Source organism: Opisthocomus hoazin, chromosome 4 (assembly GCF_030867145.1).
Source record: "Opisthocomus hoazin isolate bOpiHoa1 chromosome 4, bOpiHoa1.hap1, whole genome shotgun sequence".
NCBI classification, from domain to species: Eukaryota; Metazoa; Chordata; class Aves; order Opisthocomiformes; family Opisthocomidae; genus Opisthocomus; species Opisthocomus hoazin.
The window spans coordinates 87058370-87075515 of record NC_134417.1 but is presented as its reverse complement, the minus strand read 5'-3'; the positions used below and the strand labels follow the sequence as shown (position 1 = coordinate 87075515).

At 39.6% G+C, this 17146-nt stretch overlaps 1 protein-coding gene across 2 annotated transcripts in view; it reads left to right on the top strand.

Annotated features, from left to right (window-relative positions):
* The window catches only part of GALNT11 (polypeptide N-acetylgalactosaminyltransferase 11), a 54951-nt gene that overhangs the window by 19811 nt on the left and 17994 nt on the right, over positions 1 to 17146 (top strand). For both annotated transcript variants that reach the window (XM_075419804.1, XM_075419805.1), the window contains exons 3-9: positions 316 to 439; positions 2385 to 2551; positions 7355 to 7480; positions 9753 to 10002; positions 12877 to 12994; positions 14911 to 15063; positions 16324 to 16542. In XM_075419804.1, coding sequence (XP_075275919.1) covers positions 316 to 439; positions 2385 to 2551; positions 7355 to 7480; positions 9753 to 10002; positions 12877 to 12994; positions 14911 to 15063; positions 16324 to 16542 — 1157 coding nt within the window. The remainder of the gene's footprint in view (positions 1 to 315; positions 440 to 2384; positions 2552 to 7354; positions 7481 to 9752; positions 10003 to 12876; positions 12995 to 14910; positions 15064 to 16323; positions 16543 to 17146) is intronic.

The window sequence follows — 17146 nt, the reverse complement described above, 5'->3', positions numbered from 1 at the left end:
TTTTTAGGTGATGCTAAGAATTAAAGGCCATTTAAGTGAAGGGAGTGTGTCTGGTAAGTCAATAAGCACAATGGAGCCATCAGTCTTTGGAGAATTATTTCATGTTATTACAGCTGCAAGGGCTACTTGTTAAGTACTACCTATTTGTGAGTGGTAACAAAAATAGTTGCACAAAAATATGCTTTGCAAAACCAGAGGGATTTTTGAAGAACAGAATGGGTTTTAGGGGAGGTTAAAGCATACGTTTCAATCCTTGATTGTTTCCAAAAGACACTTTTGAGCCTGTTAACTGATCTTGGCATGTTTCTTTTGCAGGAATGATTTTTAATGAAGAAGATCAGGAAGTGAGAGACTTGGGCTATCAGAAGCATGCTTTCAATATGCTTATCAGTAATCGGCTGGGATACCACAGGGAGGTGCCTGATACAAGAGATGCAAAGTATGTACTAATTTTTGGAGAGAACATGGTATAATTTCATGTGCTCAAGGACTTGTTACTCATATTATACCTAATGTGGTATTTGACGTTTTTGGTATTATGTTTCTGTTAAAACACTCTTTCAGCCTCCTGTGTTGCAGAAGGCAGGTTTTCAGCTATTTAAACAGGAGTGCTTGAGGTTAGGATTTTTGTTCTTTGGTCTCTTCTGTCTTTTTTGACTGAATATTATTTTTGGAGATCTGATTTCTTTCCAGCTGGAAAAGGGATGTGATAGGTAAAGCCCCACATAAACCAGGCTCCAAGAAAACAAGAAAGACTGCTGTTCTTTGAAAGCAAAGTTTGTTTCCTGATTCTTAATTCACTTTAAGAATGCTTAATGAAGAACCGGATTGGGTATACATTTATTCAAACTTTTATCATGTTAATGTAATTTTTGTGAGTAGTGGGATTGGCAGAGAGCTATTTTGTCAAAAACAAGATTCCGAAAATAATACTTTTAAGTAAAAGTCAATGTGGAAAAGGAATCAAACTTTCTTTCCAGCAACACTAGGATTACATGTCCTATGTCTGTTTCATCTTGCTAGCTGTGTACTCTGTTACTTAAAGCATGCTACAATATTTCTGTTTTTCAAAGCTTCATTTCGAGATACTCAGTACTGTAACTACCAGAAGAGATGCTATAATTCGGTTTGGTACCCTTGAGAGATGGACGTGTTCCAGTGCTCAGGTTAATAAGAGACTTTCACCTTAAGTACTGTTTCACATTTGTCGTAAGCCTACAGAGGGTGAGACAGAAGAATGACTGAGAAACAGAGAGCCTTTGCCAGCAGTCAAAGTCTTTGCTTGGTACCTGGATTGCACTGCTCTGAATACTTTCCATTAAAAAGCAGGGTTTTTTTTCTGTAATCTCTGATGCATATGGGGGTAAAAACCACCACTGTAACAACAACAAAAAACCCCCAACTTTGAACTGAAAAATAAACAAACCTGCATCTGATTTTCTAGTGGTGTGTCTGGTGTGGGTAAATGTAATGAGTCATACTTGCTGAAATGTCTCTCCCAAGAGCTGAGTTCATTCCAAGTCAATGAAGAAGTTTCTTATATACTTCTGGGTTTTCACTTATAGTTTCTTATTTTTGTTGGATTCCCTCATGCCTGGCATCTTCATATGGCATTAATCTGTGATACTGTGCCCTATTAAAAGTATGGACAGAATTTGAAAATAAGGAGAAAAAATGAATGATCTGCTTTGAGTGGGGTTTAGCTTGCAGATTAATAAACTTAGATAGCTGCATGTTGGTCAGTTGTCTCTGCTTTTATTATAATTAGCAGTCAGTGCGGTTAATGGAGCATACAGAGCTCTTCAGCTGACAGAATGCACTTGTCAGCCTTAGGGTGAGCTGAACACTGTATAGACTCACTGACAGCAGTGACTAGACTGAAATGTCTTAGTCTGCAGACTAAATCCCAGCCTTGGTTGTCTAAATGGGTATTTAGCGCCGGTGGAGGTGTTCTGGATATTCAGCCTGGTGTCCAGCAGCTGGCCAGTACAGTTGTGGGGTTTCTGTAGGCCCCGTGTCATGTCTGCTGTTCCTGTAGGTGTCTGAGCTACCCAAGGGTACCAGACAGTATTTTGACAGCTGAAACAAGCCCTTAGTGTTTTCCCTTGTTTATGTCTTAAGGATCTGTTGTTCTCACTCCCACCCCAATCCATCATATCCTCTGTTGTCTAACAAGTAACAATGTTAACTGTAAGTCTGTACTATGTGCAGAGTAACTTAATGCTGAGCCCTACTATAGATGTTATACTCTTGGACTGTTTACATTCAAGCTAGGGCTTCTTCCTACACATTTAGTGTTTGCGTGCTGTCTATGAAGTTTCAGTAGTGACATAGCCCTATGGAAATCTCGCTGAAAATAAAGTGATTACTATATTTCTTTGCAGATGTAGAGAGAAGTCCTACCCTTCTGCTCTGCCGTCTGCCAGTGTTATAATCTGTTTCTACAACGAAGCACTTTCTGCCCTGCTTCGCACGGTACATAGCGTCCTGGATCGCACTCCTGCACACCTTCTTCATGAAATTATTTTGGTGGATGATAACAGTGAATTAGGTGAGAGAACCTTTCAGTGATATTTTGGCTGGTGCTTACACTTCTTGACCTTCCTGTCTCTTCCTGTGCTTTATTGACTGGTCAAAATAAAAACGCAGAAGCCGTGATGCAAACCCAATTTTTACTGCAGTCCATCTCCAAAAAATGCCAGCCACTGGTGTGCATGATGTTCTGAGAAGCCCCAGGTGACCTCCCCTTTAACACTGATGCCATTTCACTGATGAGCTTTGTACCATACAGACTTTAACATTCGAAATCAGGATTCAAAGCTAATAATGAAGAGTGTGTGTTTGCAGAGGGGGAGGTTAAGCAGTTTATAGTTCAACTGTTTGTAACAGTACCTTGCTTGGGCTGCTCTGGTGCTCAGGGCAGATTATTAGTCTCATCTGCAGTCTTACAAATAAGTTGATGTGGCACTATGGAAACAGCGTGTCAGGTTTTTTTTTTGTGCTCGCTCAGCATTTCAGACCGGTGGTGTGCTGGGATCGGAGTGCAGCCTTCGCGAGGAGGGCTCTTTGTGGCTCTTGCACAGCCTCTTGTGGCCACCCTTGGGGTAGCTGTTCTGGCTCTTGGAGCAGCCTCAGCTCCCTCAGTCTGCCAAGGGCCCTGGAGGGATAGACCTTGCAGGACTGCCTTTACTGCTGTTGAAAGATTGGTGCTTCGGCAGTTTGCTCTCGAATGATGGACAAGGCAGACACAGACACACGCTTCAAAAGTGAAATGCCTGCTTAGGAATGTGTTAGTATAGCAGTACTTGCAAGCAGGACTGTGCAAGTTCCATGCTTGCCTCTGTACAAGTCCTCAAGTTTTTGCATTTTTTAAATGATTTTTAGGTGTTTGGGTTTTTTTTTTTTTCTTTTAGTACAGATAATTAGCTCCCTTGGTCTCATCGTTTGGTTTCTGGGTTAAGGTCTTACTTGCTCTGAGAGACTGAATAGATTTGTAGAATGTAGAATGAAATTCTCTTGTTTTGCACCTAGTTTATTTCCCTGAGGTCAGATCAAATGTTAAGATACAGGAGAGAACAAAGATCAAACACTCTGTCCCTTGCTGATAAGAAAGCGCAATATTTAAAAGTGTGTTTTAGAAGTGATACTCTCACTCTTTGCTATAAAGTCTCTTGTGCAGTTTGTTGTTTTAAAGTTTCATAACCTTGTATTCAGAGCTAAGCTTACTTCAAAACTCAGTCTTTTGAACACAGTAATGCGTTTGGTTGATTAATGCCTGTGTTTAGGCTGTAATGCCATCACTCTTCTGGTCTGTTGCTAATTCGAAGGCCGAATTAGGCTCAAAACATTCAAGTAGCTACTTTTGCCTTTTTGACTTCGAATGAACATGTTTTGAAGCTGAAGATGGAGGGAGGTGCTGTTTATACGGAGAATTACTGCTCTCGATGATGGTGACACTAGTGATGTTTGCACTGCTGCTTAAATTTAAGGGATGGAATTTTACAGCTGAAGAAAAGCAAAAGTCGTTTGGTGGCTGAGGAGATGGACAAAGACTTTGACTGTGCCATGGATCTCATGTGAGCTTGGGCAAATTGCTTAATTTCTGTGCTTGTGATTTTTTTTTCTTTTTTTAAATTCATTTTCCCTGCATTACATGCTTCCAGAAATGGTATCTTAGATGAAATTCTGCCTGTTTCTTCAGCTTTATATATAGGAGCGCTGCTGCATGTCAGTGGTGTTGTGCAAAGCTTGGGTATTTGCGTCTGGTTTTGCCTCAAAAAGCTGCTTATACTCAATCATCAACAGTCTTACTAGCTAAACGGGCATCTCCATGGCTCAGCTGAGCCCACTGTTACATTTTTCTTTTCCTTTGCTGCAAGGCAGGATTTCTTTTTCTAGTACAGCGTCTTTCTCCCTGATTTAGGCTTTACCTGTTACAGAATATGGAATACAGGATATGTTGAAGGCTGTTACTGGGGGCATTCTTCTGTTCTTTAGTGCCTTCTGCATAGAAGAGTGATATCAAGAGCTCGACAAATTGTCTGTGACTCAGTGCTATGACATAACACCACCCCTGACTCCCATCCTAGATTTCTCTTCTTTGGAGGAGTCTTCACTGCATAGATATGGAGCGAGATAATGGCTAAAGTAATTTTTGGAGACTGTCTACTGGGTAAAAGGGAGCAATTCTTTCCTTGCACCAGATTTCTCAGACAGGCTGTATTGAAGCAATTTTTTGGGTTATGTCAGAAGAAATCAGTCTTCCCAGTGGACGTGAAGCTGATACAAAAAAAACCCATCAACAATGAAAACCCCAAAAGGTGTCTGAGACTAAACTGCCTATTGAGAACAGTTCCTGATATATTGAGTCTCAGGCGATGCCTGTGCACAGTTCCTAGCAGAATGCTCATCTGTCCAGGTCAAAACTGTACTCTGAGAGCATGTTTGCTGTCAGGTATTACTGACTCTTGCATTCTGATGTTCAAGCCTGTGTTGTGGGCCTGGTTTAGAGTCATAGAATCATTAAGGTTGGAAAAGACCTCTGAGGTCATCAAGTCCAACTGTCAGCCCATCACCACCATGCCTGCTAAACCATATCCCAAAGTGCCACCTCTACACATTGTTTTAAACACTTCCAGGGATGGTGACTCCCTGGGCAGCATGTTCCAATTTCTGACCACTCTTTCAGTAAAGAAATGCTTCCTAATATCCAATCTAAACCTCCCCTGATGCAACTTGAGGCCATTTCCTCTTGTCCTATCGCTAGTTACCTGGGAGAGGAGACCAACACCTGCCTCACTACAACCTCCTTTCGGGTAGTTGTAGAGAGCAATAAGGTCCCCCCTCAGCGTCCTCTTTTCTGGACTAAACAGCCCCAGCTCCCTCAGCTACTGCTAAGAGGACATGTTCTCCAAGCCCTTCTCCAGCCTCGTTGCCCTTCTCTGGATGCGCTCCAGCACCTCAATATCCCTGTTGTAGTGAGGGGCCCAAAACTGAACATAGTACTCAAGGTGCAGCCAGTATGGGCAAGACCTCTTTTTCTTTTTTCTTCTGCTGTTTTCAGAAGTTTGCACTTGCAAAACAATTTTGGCTTGTATTGTATGTCCTTTCATGCAGCCTTACCTGCTCTAAGTGCTCAGTTTGATAACTGACCTTTTCTGCTTTGTGCTAAGTTTTTCTTTTTTTTTTGTGCAGCTGTACACTCTTTCCCTTGCTGAGATACATCAGGTGGAGAATGATTCAAGCACTGGTTTGTTTTACATTTGCAAATCCTGTCCTGCTTATTTGGGTAGCATCCTAGAGATGACTTTATTTCATTGACTTTCTAGGAGACTTTCTCCAGAAAAACTTTTCCTCTTGTCTCTGGCATATTCAAGACTAGGGGAGAGTATTCCTGTGACTCAGTTGAATTCAGTCTGCATATCTCTAGAGACTTTTCTTTGTCCTAGAATGTTCTTTGACACTGTATTTGTTACGGGGTACCTTCTCATTCTTCATCCATGATGCCTCTTTACAGTGGAAAGGCGGAGATCTTAACATTTGGAGTTGGTTCTGGGAATCTCCTTTTCATTCTTCCTGCCTGAAAGTTCTTGTACTCCTTGAAGGTTACAACTCTGACTTCCACATATATTCCTTTGGCATTTGATCTTGTTAACAGCAAATTTAATGTTTGAGCTGACATTAATCAAAATAATAGTATTTGTTGCAGCATATCCTCTGTTGAAGGTCTGTCTGCCTCTCTGTACCAAGGTTCTCTGAAGTGTCAGCTGGCTTTTTGTTTTTCTGCCTCATTTTATATTCTTCTTTATTTCTCCATAAGCTTATTATGTTTTTCCATTATGTCAGTCTTTGTGTGTCCATCTTCTCTTTGATGGTAAAACCTTGCTGCCTGCTTTAATGTTGGCAACCACTGTCCTTAGAGGGGGGGAAAAAGTGTTGTTATTCTTACAATTGTCATTAATGTTAGTGAAGTTACAGTAGTACTTACAGACTTCATCGAACTTTGCTCTCCTTCAAAAGCACATCCTTGCTAGCAGTGTCTTTGATCCTTTTGGATTTCAGAAAAGCAGCCACCTGAGACCAAGTTGTAGTTCTTTTTATCTGCTATTGTATCATCTAAGCGGGTACAGAGAATGAAAGGTGTCTTCATGCTTCTTTTTAAACGTGTCAGTGTTTGTTTTAGTACATGGAACACATTAAGTTAAATAATTTGCCTGTGTGAAAGGGCTTTTGTTACTTCTGCTGCAAATGAGGGTCACCATGAGAAGAATTTGGAAAGAGAAATGCTATTTCTTTGTACAGTGCCTTTTTTTTTTTTTTACCAGCAGTAATTGCTTTTAGCATAGAGTCTAGCAGTTCAAGTTAACTTGAGTCATATTGTACGACAGACTTTGCAAAGAGAACAAAAAGATAAGAATCCAGTCTGCATTCAGGAAACCAAGGCTAAGTATAAAACCTGAGACAGTGGCAGCGCATAAGTTGATTGGGAAAATATAAGGAAGAGCTTATCAGCAGGAATGCGCCCCATGGAAGGCCCAGTCATACGATCCATCACCCTTTTCAACTCATGGTTTGTACCTGCTTTGTCCATGTGGGTTTCCACAATGCAGCAGGAAAAAGTGAGGCAATTAGTAGGAAAATGTGAGACTAAAGAAACAAAAAAGGTCCATGGGAACTGGAGGGCAGGTGTAGGACGTGGAATGGCTGACCTTTTGATACTTTTGGTTTAAAGCTGTGCTGTGTCAAGGTGGATTTTTGATCAAGTTTTTGGCCCTTTTTGAATTTAACATCTTGGAACTTTAAACAAAGCTTTCACAATTTCCGTCCTGTTGAACTTGTGTTTTCCTTTTCTCAGCTGACTTGAAGAAAGACTTGGGTGAATATGTGAAAACTCAGCTTCCAAAAACCACAAAATTGGTAAGAAATGAGAAGCGGGAAGGCTTGATTCGAGGAAGGATGGTTGGAGCCTCTCATGCCACAGGTATACTTTCTTGTTTCTCGTTGCCTAGCACACTGTGACCATATGTTAGTAGGGTGACTTCGCTTTCTGTAGTGCAGCACTTTTAGATGTTGAATGTTTGATCTGCGATTGCTTTAGCCCACTCTGGGGGCTCTGCATGTCATGCCATGTTCTAAGCTACACAACTTAGCACAGGGAAAGCAAGATTTGGGATAATGCTATCTTAGGTGAAAGGCATTTAGAAATTGTTTCACAATATCAATGACTTTGAAATAAGCTAATTGCATTGGTCTTTGTCTGTTTTATTAAATGATGTTGCAACAGCTACACAAAATGTCTAATGATAACTGGAGACCTTAACTGACATTACTTGTGTGTTTAAGTATTTACATCATGCAATTGACAATGATCTTCATAAAGCTTTCTCCAGTATTTCCTCATAGCTTTGCTGAATTAGTCCTCACCTGAGGTTTTTCTGTCCTAAATGAGAAGGAAGCAAAGAGGACTTGGTACTTGCTTATACATAAATATAGAGTAGATGTAATAACTGTTTTTATAGTTTGTAATTAACTTCAGTAAATCTGTGCTGTGTAAGAGGGGGGAGGTGTTTTTTCAAGTCACCCAGGCAATGACTTGGCAAATTTGAGTCTTTTAAACCTTGTCTGAACTGTTGATATGTGGGATTTTTTTTCTTCCTGTGGAAGTTTGCTTTCGATAACATGAGTTCATTTTTTAGAATGGGTCAGTGAAATACTAGAACAAAACCAGTATTTGACAAAATTTAGTGAGGCAGTGTAGAATTTTCCCTATTCCTGCACTAAAAGAATGTTGGCTCGGGAACATCTCCCTCTGTGCTAGGTATTGTGGTCACAGAATACTTTCGTCATGTTTCGTGTGAAAGCTATCACAGTAAAATGGCAATCTGCTTCTTTATTAGGGTAAACTCTAATCAAGTTTCTAATTCACCAATCTAATTGCAATGTTTCTTATACAAGATTTTCTGTAGTGGTGAGTGTTAACTGGGATAAACTATATTTGGTGCTTTATGTACACTGTGATCCTGTTACCATAATATGCTTCCAGGTTAATTTCATTGACATCTGAGAAAGTATGCACTACTTTGTCCAATAATTTTGAGTGGCAGATAAAGTCTTTTAATTGATGCTTACTCATTAGCATTGTAATGGCATAACCCAGAGAGAAAATTGTGCTTGCACTTTCAAGCTGTGCTAGGATTTGTTGAAGTTAGTGCAATTTTAAGTCATTTTATTGCTTTTCTGAACTGTTGGAGTCTGATTTTTTTTTTTTTCCCCTCCTCAGTCAAATGCTGTCTGTTCTTAATGGATGACGTTATATTTGTACATTTCCAAGTTGTTTTCTTTAAAGCTCTTTCCCATCTCTTCCACGTTATTCTAGTGTTACATAAATTTTATGTTGTGTCATAAAAATTCGAAGGACTTTTTAGACAAACTGAGCCAAAGGTGTCTCATGGATTAAGCTGTCGTCTCTGACCACGATGGATAGTCCCCATGTAAACTGATGGGACTGAAGTGTTGCTTGGTCCAATACTGGTGGATTTGGCTGTGCCCATTTAGGGCATTCACTCTCCTTTTAAGCTGGTATGAATCCACAGTCACTCTAGAGCTAATGGAAAGGGGAGATGCTCTTTATATTCAGGAACTGAAATGCTGTGGCCTGTGTCATGGCTGAATGCAGATTAATTCATCAGAATGGCTTAGTTTCAGATCCACAGATCTTAGCTGCAACAGTAAGTGGGTGGATGCTGGAGTATGACATAAAGCGAGCTCAAAGCGATTACAGTCAGTGGACAAAACCAGTTTTGTCGTGGGGAAAATTAATCCAGCCCAATATCTGTCATCTTCGGCTATGTCTGTAGTCTGACTCAGGCATGGGAGGTGCTCTGCAGTCGGATGAATGTACTGCCTGGCTCTTAGAGTATTGGTCTGATGATGCTTCTTTTAAGGTACAGCAGCTCTGCTGAATCTGGGTAGAACACAAGTGCTATAAAACTCGGTGAAAGAAATGCAAATAATGGCCCACATGAGCAATTCATAGCTACATGTGACTAGCCAAGATCTACCTTCTGCCTGTGTGACTGAACTAATCCCTGGGGAATCTCTGGCCTGTCAACATTTCCAAGTGCAGATGGTGTTTCCCCTCTGTTATGCAGGGTGGTGAGGATACTGCTGATACTCTGCTGCCGATACAATTGTGTATGTGTTTGTTTCATGTTGCCATGGATCTTTGTGTTTTTGTGCTTTGGCCTCTGTAGGGCAGGTGCTGGTGTTCCTGGACAGTCACTGCGAGGTGAATGAGATGTGGTTACAACCCCTGCTGACTCCCATCAGAGAAGATCGCAGCACTGTGGTGTGCCCTGTGATTGACATAATCAGTGCTGACACGCTTACCTACAGCTCTTCCCCGGTTGTGCGTGGAGGGTTTAACTGGGGCCTGCACTTTAAGTGGGATCTTGTTCCTTTGTCAGAACTGGAAGGACCCGAGGGAGCCACTGCTCCAATCAAGTAAGGTTCCTCCGACGTGGTGTGAAGCTCTGTGTAACATATGGATGACCAGAAGCACTTCTTAAGCGTTGTGGAGTATATCTGGGTGTGCTGTTTTAGAATTAGATGCCTAAACTGTCAAATATCTGACTTATTTTGCCTAGAAGTAGTTTTGGTTACTATTACCTATTTCAGTTTAATTTTTCACATTTAGTCATGAATTAGATGTATCTGTCTTATTAGGTCAAGAAAGCACACTTTTAGAGAGTGCTGGTACAACAGCAGCTTTTGCTAAAGACAGAAGTCTTAAGGAGCTTATGCTATTCTGTATTAAATCTGTTCAATAATTTCACTGTTGAGCTATGCATTGATGTTTGTTTCCAGCCTGTCAATGCATAGGGGTTAATGATGAGTTTAATAACTGCCTTTGTGCTAGTGATAGCTTGCATATCCCACTAATATAAGTTCTATAATTTCTGTGATGAAAGCTAAAGAATTGTTAGATTGGGAAAATATGTTTTTGTGGTAATAGGAAGGTGGTTTCCTAGCTGATGGGAGAGAACATCAGGGCATATTTTCTATGTCAACATAATTTTTTTTCTTTAGATTTCATTTATGTTTTTCCTCAAGCGAGTATTTTGTTGTAAAGCTTTCTAAATAAACACCAATGGGTGTGAAAACCATCTTTAAAATATTACTTGTCTCTTTGCACAATGTGGCAAATGCCTAAAACTGACTGTTGAAAGCCTGTCCTATTGTTTTTGTGGTCTGAAATGCCGGAGAGTTGTACTGAAACAAAAGTCTTGGTAAAACTTAACACTAAGACTTGAAAGTTACCTTCCTTCATTGTTTCACCATTGATGGCTTGCCTGTTCAGAACTGGCAGTATCTGGATCCTACTGGACATGTAACTGCTAAAAAATGATGTCAGTAGACGCTTTTTTTAGCAGCAGATTCATATGGTTCAGACATGAGAGCAGAAGCTGTCTCAGTGGGAATCTGTTCATGAGATGGGCCAGGGCTGTAGAGCAATGGCAAGAAGCTGGGTTGTGCTTTTTCTAGTCGCAGGTATCTATCTCAGTACAGAATTCAGGTTTGTAAGGTGGAAGAACTTTACCTTTCTTACAAACTGTCTCCTTGCACAGAATGTGGTACTTCTATAACATTTGCAAAGTGAATCAGAAATTGGGCAGTGTCATCTCTGTCATTCTCTTTTCTTGGACTGCAAATGAACTGCATTTCAGGCTGACCCAAGCAACTCCAGCACAGTTCTGTGCTGTGGTCTGACAGCTGTGCAGTTAGTCTTTCCACGTCTACCCATCACAAGATTTGGTCTGAGAAGCCAGGAAACTTCTTAAGTTACTTAACAGTTTGACTGGCTTGTTTGGAAGTGTCACTGTGGCAGTTTCTGAAGCTAGAAGGGAAAGGACAGACTGGGAAAATCTGAATGGGGGACCAGCATAGAAAATCTTAAAATCTTTATTCCGTTAAGAACTGTTCTCCCAATGAATCTGGAGTATGCCTGAAGGTTAGTTCCTGCTGTGTTCAACACTGTTGTTGCATTCCTTCAACTCGCTTTTAGGAAGAACTCCCATGGAAAAGGTAGAGGACTTTATAGTTAAAGGGAGTCTGATCGTTTGAAAAGATGACATTTCCTGAGTATGAACGTGACTTTTCCTATTTAGAGGTCTCTGCATGCTTGGGAACAGAAACAAGATTGCTACTTAACCTTTGAAAATGGCTTTTCATCAAATGGAAAGTCTTATGTTTTACATTTTGGAGACCTTCATAATGAAATATTTTGATGTCAGGGATGGAAAAATGGAGAGCAACCCTTCAACTCAGGTTTTAAAGTTACAAGAACTGTAGTTGAAAATTGTGTGAGAACAGGGAAGGAAATCCAGACTTCGGCTTGGTTTCATCTCAGGCTTTTGCTAACAAGGACAAAAAAAAGCCTGTTGCTAGCCCACTGTATGTTCCAACTATCATATCATATATTATATATTTATGTAGTGGTTTTAATCTCTTTTATACTATTCTAGGGCATCCACATTTTATAACTTTGTTGTGATACAGTAGCAATTCAGTCTAGAGACTGTACAATGGGGATCATACACAGATTTTTACAAAATAGAGCACCATTCTAATAACATACAGGCAAGGCGAAAAAGTGGGAAACCTTGAAGAGGACATCTGTGCAAATACACAAACTGTAGATAACTTACCAATAAAGTCATCGTTGCATCAATGCTGAAACAATGCTGCTCCTGGTATTTAAATTCTATGGAGACAGAGTAGCGTTTCTTTTGTCAGCCTCCTGACTTGTATAATTAAATTTGGACCTTGTGTCTAGATCTAATTTAATATGCGATACTCTGGATTCTGCTCTTTCTGCAGTTCAGTCAAGCCCGGTCTGTATAATTTGCCCCTGTAAGAGGGGGAAGAACACATTATTGTGTGCAAATTACAGTTTGTAACTGTAGGGCAAATAGGTTCTGCTAAAAACAGATGTAATTAACGGCAGCTCCTAAGTTTCACTGTAGAAAACTTGATGATGGACTCCAAACTCGCACAGGTTTTTACTGTTTTCTTTTTTTAGTAGAGACACAGCCACTTTGTTCCTTTTTCCCTGTGCTGTCCTTTTTCCTCATTTTTGCTATACAAAGAAATATGGTTTATATGTATTGGAATAGTGAAAGATCATAAATACCATTTATAGATCTACCGTTGAAAATGTTTTGAGACTAGAAGTGTGATCTGATGATTTCTAGTGTCTGCAGGATTTAGATTGTATTATGTAGGTCGAAATTTAAGCTTTGGGACTAGCCGATTCAGCTGAAATTACTGGTTTTTTACTCTAAAAGAAAATTAACTTCTTTCAATGTTACTTTTTAGGTCACCTACTATGGCTGGTGGCCTGTTTGCCATGGATCGTGAGTACTTTAATGAACTTGGACAGTATGATAGTGGCATGGACATCTGGGGAGGAGAAAATCTGGAAATATCTTTTCGGGTAATCTAGCTTTTATGTGTATTGGACTATGAACCTTATTAGTGTCTGCAGCTTCTCTTCCCTATGTACAGTTTCTTTAGCACTGGAATAGCTATCTGCACGCAGAGATTGGTACTTTTATTCCCAGGAAGGATGCCTTCAGCACACAGTAACTGCCTTTCCAATAATCTTCAAGTTAAGTTTTAGTGGGAAGCTTAAAGAGAATTTTGAGTTCTGTAGTTAAATAATTGTGTCTTTTTATTTTTCTGGTGGAGCATTTCTTAATACCTATAGAGAAGCATAAGAAAGAATAGTCATGCATATTTCTGAAATGAGTTTGAGCAATGTCTAATGAATTTCATGAGTCGGTTAAAAAGATGTGTGGCTTACAGCAAAGTTGATGATAAGTAAACTTACTATATTTTCTTAGACATGTATGGGGCTTTTCAGATACTTCAGCCTCTTTTTTGAGGGTCTGGAAATGTAGAGGTTTGGGTTTTTTTGTAACTAACATGAGTCATATAGAGGAGTCAGCTTGGCTGGAAAAATAATGAAAAAGTTGTAATCACGGAATTCAAAAGTGGTGCTTCTCTGGGCTTCGTATATTTTACCTCATCTTCCCTGTCACTCTCCTGAAAGAAAGTCAATGTCCTGTTTACCTCCGTGCTTTTGTAAAGTGGATTCATCAACAGGTTTGACAAGAGTCTGCCTGAAAATGAGGTGCTGTCATGACAAATATGAAATGGGGATTAAAAAGCAAAGTTAACATAACAAAAAAGAAACCCAAAACCAAACACACAACCCCTATACTTAAGAGAAATCTGTCAAATTGGATCATTAGAGAAACCAAGATTAGAGCTTGGAAATAAGAACTGGCATTTCATAAATTTGAGTGACTTTAAAAGGGTATGTACTGAACAGATAGAATCTTCCAAGTTTTTAGTATAAAATACAATTGTTAGATATCTGAGTAGAAGTGTATGGAGTGTGAGGAAATTGTGTATTACACAGTAACAATAGTTTTAACAAAAAGGGCTTTGACAAATTGGAGTATATTTGGAGAGCTTTATAAGGTCTGGAAGCCCCCTCTCCCTGCACGAGAGTTGTAAAGAACTTTATCTTAGCCAGGAGGAGCTTTAGAAGTGATTTGATTATAAACTGCTAATGTGGGAAAACTTCTGAGATTGGAGAACGCATTAGTCCAGCGAAGGTCCAATGATGATGATTTTCTGGAAGCCGAATTTTCAAAAGAAATTTAAAAAATTAAATGGAAGTAGAGTGTAGATGAAATCTGGATTGGGGATGCAATTAAGCTGGATTAAGGCATCTGAATGTCAGCAGTATTTCTGAGTTCTCATATACTTAACAGAAACAAACAGCTGTGTAAATAGGTGAGTATACTTAGCTGAAAAGCTCTTCAGGCTCCATTGATGATATTGACTGATCTTCATTATCTGTCCTGGGAGTGTGACATGTAATTCTTGTGTGGGTAAATGAATTTAGGTACCTTAATCTGCAAGTTGAATCTCAGCCCATATATTTCAGTGGTTTTGAATAGGTCATTAGAGCATAAAATTTTTCTAAAATTTACTATTTGTTTCATGAAGGCCATGACGTGTTATGTGGAAAGGGTGATGATATGACAAAAATAGTCTTTTCTAACCTGAAGATCTAATAATCTGACTTGTCAGAAAGCATGACATGTAGGTCAGCACTGCTGACACCTAGTCCTGTCATCACTGACACCTAGTCCTATCATCATGTATAAACCTACCTAAGTATCCTGTGAAGAAGGGAAGGAGGTAGGCAGCCTTGTGCTGACACCTAGTCCTATCATCATGTGTAAACCTACCTAAGTATCCTGTGAAGAAGGGAAGGAGGTAGGCAGCCTTGTCAGTATACGTACAATAAAGCGTCTTCTGCTTTTGTGTGGACAGATCTGGATGTGTGGTGGTAGACTTCTGATCATCCCCTGCTCCAGGGTGGGACACATTTTCCGTAAAAGGCGTCCTTATGGCTCCCCAGGGGGACAGGACACTATGGCCCATAACTCACTGAGGCTGGCACATGTGTGGATGGATGAATATAAGGTAAGAGACAATTCTAGGTCATGAAATAAGATTATTAACTGGCTTATTTGTCAAAGAACTGTGTCATAGTGGAGTTTGTTAGCACCTCTAATGGAGTCTTCCTTCTGGAGTCTGATTTCCTAATGTCAATTCCAGTATGTATTCCTAAATTCTATAGGATAGTTGTTTGGCTTTTGAGGGCTCAAGTCTCCTCAGTGTTACTTGTACTGCCTGCAGGAAATTAGGTTTTATGCCTTTTTAATGAAGTAAAAGACGGTGAATGAGTTCTTGCAAGCTGTGCATTGCTTTGTGTCCAAATCAGTATTAAGTGACAGCCGTATACTGCTGTATACCTTCAGGCAGTTTCTGTGTTGATGAGACAGGAATTTCGTTGGTTGGTTGCTTGCTTTCTGTTTTAATGAGCAGTCTGATTCTTAGTCTGTCTTGCCCTGGAAGATCAATCAGGATTGACTTCTGGATTCAAGGGCAAATGTATTCCTTCCTCGTCTTCAGATCTTGGTCCTTGTGCTCTTGAATGTAGATCAGGTTTTTGTGAAGTCCTGATCTTTATGATACTTGAGGACATTTTGTCTTGTGTGGCCAGCTCCTGTGGTGCCTATGATTTCCATACAAGACATATTTTATTAACTTTATATTCTTTAGAGGTTTATGTTTCAAACCCCATCCTTTATCTTGATGTTCAGTCAGTCTGAGGAACGTATTAGGGGTCATTAATTTTTTGTCTCCATTCTCCAGCTCTGTAATGCATTGGTAGATTTGATCTATCACTTTCCGTTTTATTGGTGTTTGGGCACAGTTGTTTTGTGATTAATGATGGCTTTGTCTGAAGCTTGGATTGATTCTTTGTTATAATTTCCAGCTAATACTGCTTTGTCCAGCAAGGACTTAAACTGCTGATTCTAGCAGTCTCTTATCACAGATGTGTGTCCTGAATGTTTCCAGCTGTTTCTAATCTGATTCTCTGGTAGTTGCCAGAGACTGTCAATATGACAAGTTTATGTATGGAAGGCAAGTCTCGAAATATTTTTGTTTTTATAAGTGTAAAGCAAATATTTAGGGGCAGTATAATTTACTGAAGTTATTGTATGATGAATAGTAAAAGATAAGACTTAAAGGACCTGTTTTGCAGCAAAGAACAAATATTAATATTTAATAAATAAAATTGCATGATGGAAGGGAAACAGCAAAATTTTCGTAACTGTCAAAAGCAAATCTGAATCTCTTCTCTGCTTGCCCCCAACCTGTTTCTCTTAAATACAGGAGCAGTATTTTGCTTTGAGACCCGAGCTAAGGATGAGGAACTATGGAAATATTACTGACCGTGTAGAACTGAGAAAAAGATTGAACTGCAAGCCATTTAAGTGGTATTTGGATAATATCTATCCTGAGATGCAAATATCTGGGGCCAATGCCAAAGCTCCGCAGCCAGTTTTTATTAATCGAGCACAGAAACGACCAAAAATAATCCAGCGTGGAAGGGTAAGATAACATTTCTTAAAAATATGGAATTCTGTTTTTTTTAATTCTTTTGATATTCTTTCTGAAAGATTTGCTCAAATGCAAGAAAAATAGTGTGTTTCCATAGAACATAGAATTTTAGTTTTGCAACAAGCTGTGCTGAAAAGAACAGAATTTGTGCCTTTAGACAAAGGCAAATTAGTTTGATCTGTATTTCAGGTCATCTTCAGACTAGACACTATTCAGTGAGGTTTCTTGCCTGAAAGCTCTGAGTTATGAAGTTTTGGCATCTTCAGAATGCACTTTCATGGCTGTTAGTTCTGAAGATGGATTTGGATAGAGAAATGTGGCCTCAAATATTCACGCTCTTTGTTTATGATAAGACAACGTAATTAGTTTCCAAACTCATTGCTTTTACTGGATAATTTGCTAGTCTTGACTGTTAGGTAATGAGCAAAAAATGAGTTTTGCTCCTTTCTTCTTCAAAGTAGAAGTGAAGAGAGGTATTTTTACGTGTATTCATGAAGGAAATCGTGATTAATTTCATGCCTTAGCTCTGACACCTATGTTTATGGGTTTATAAGCGGGCAAAGCCAGCATACAATTTCATCTGTTCTCTCCAGTG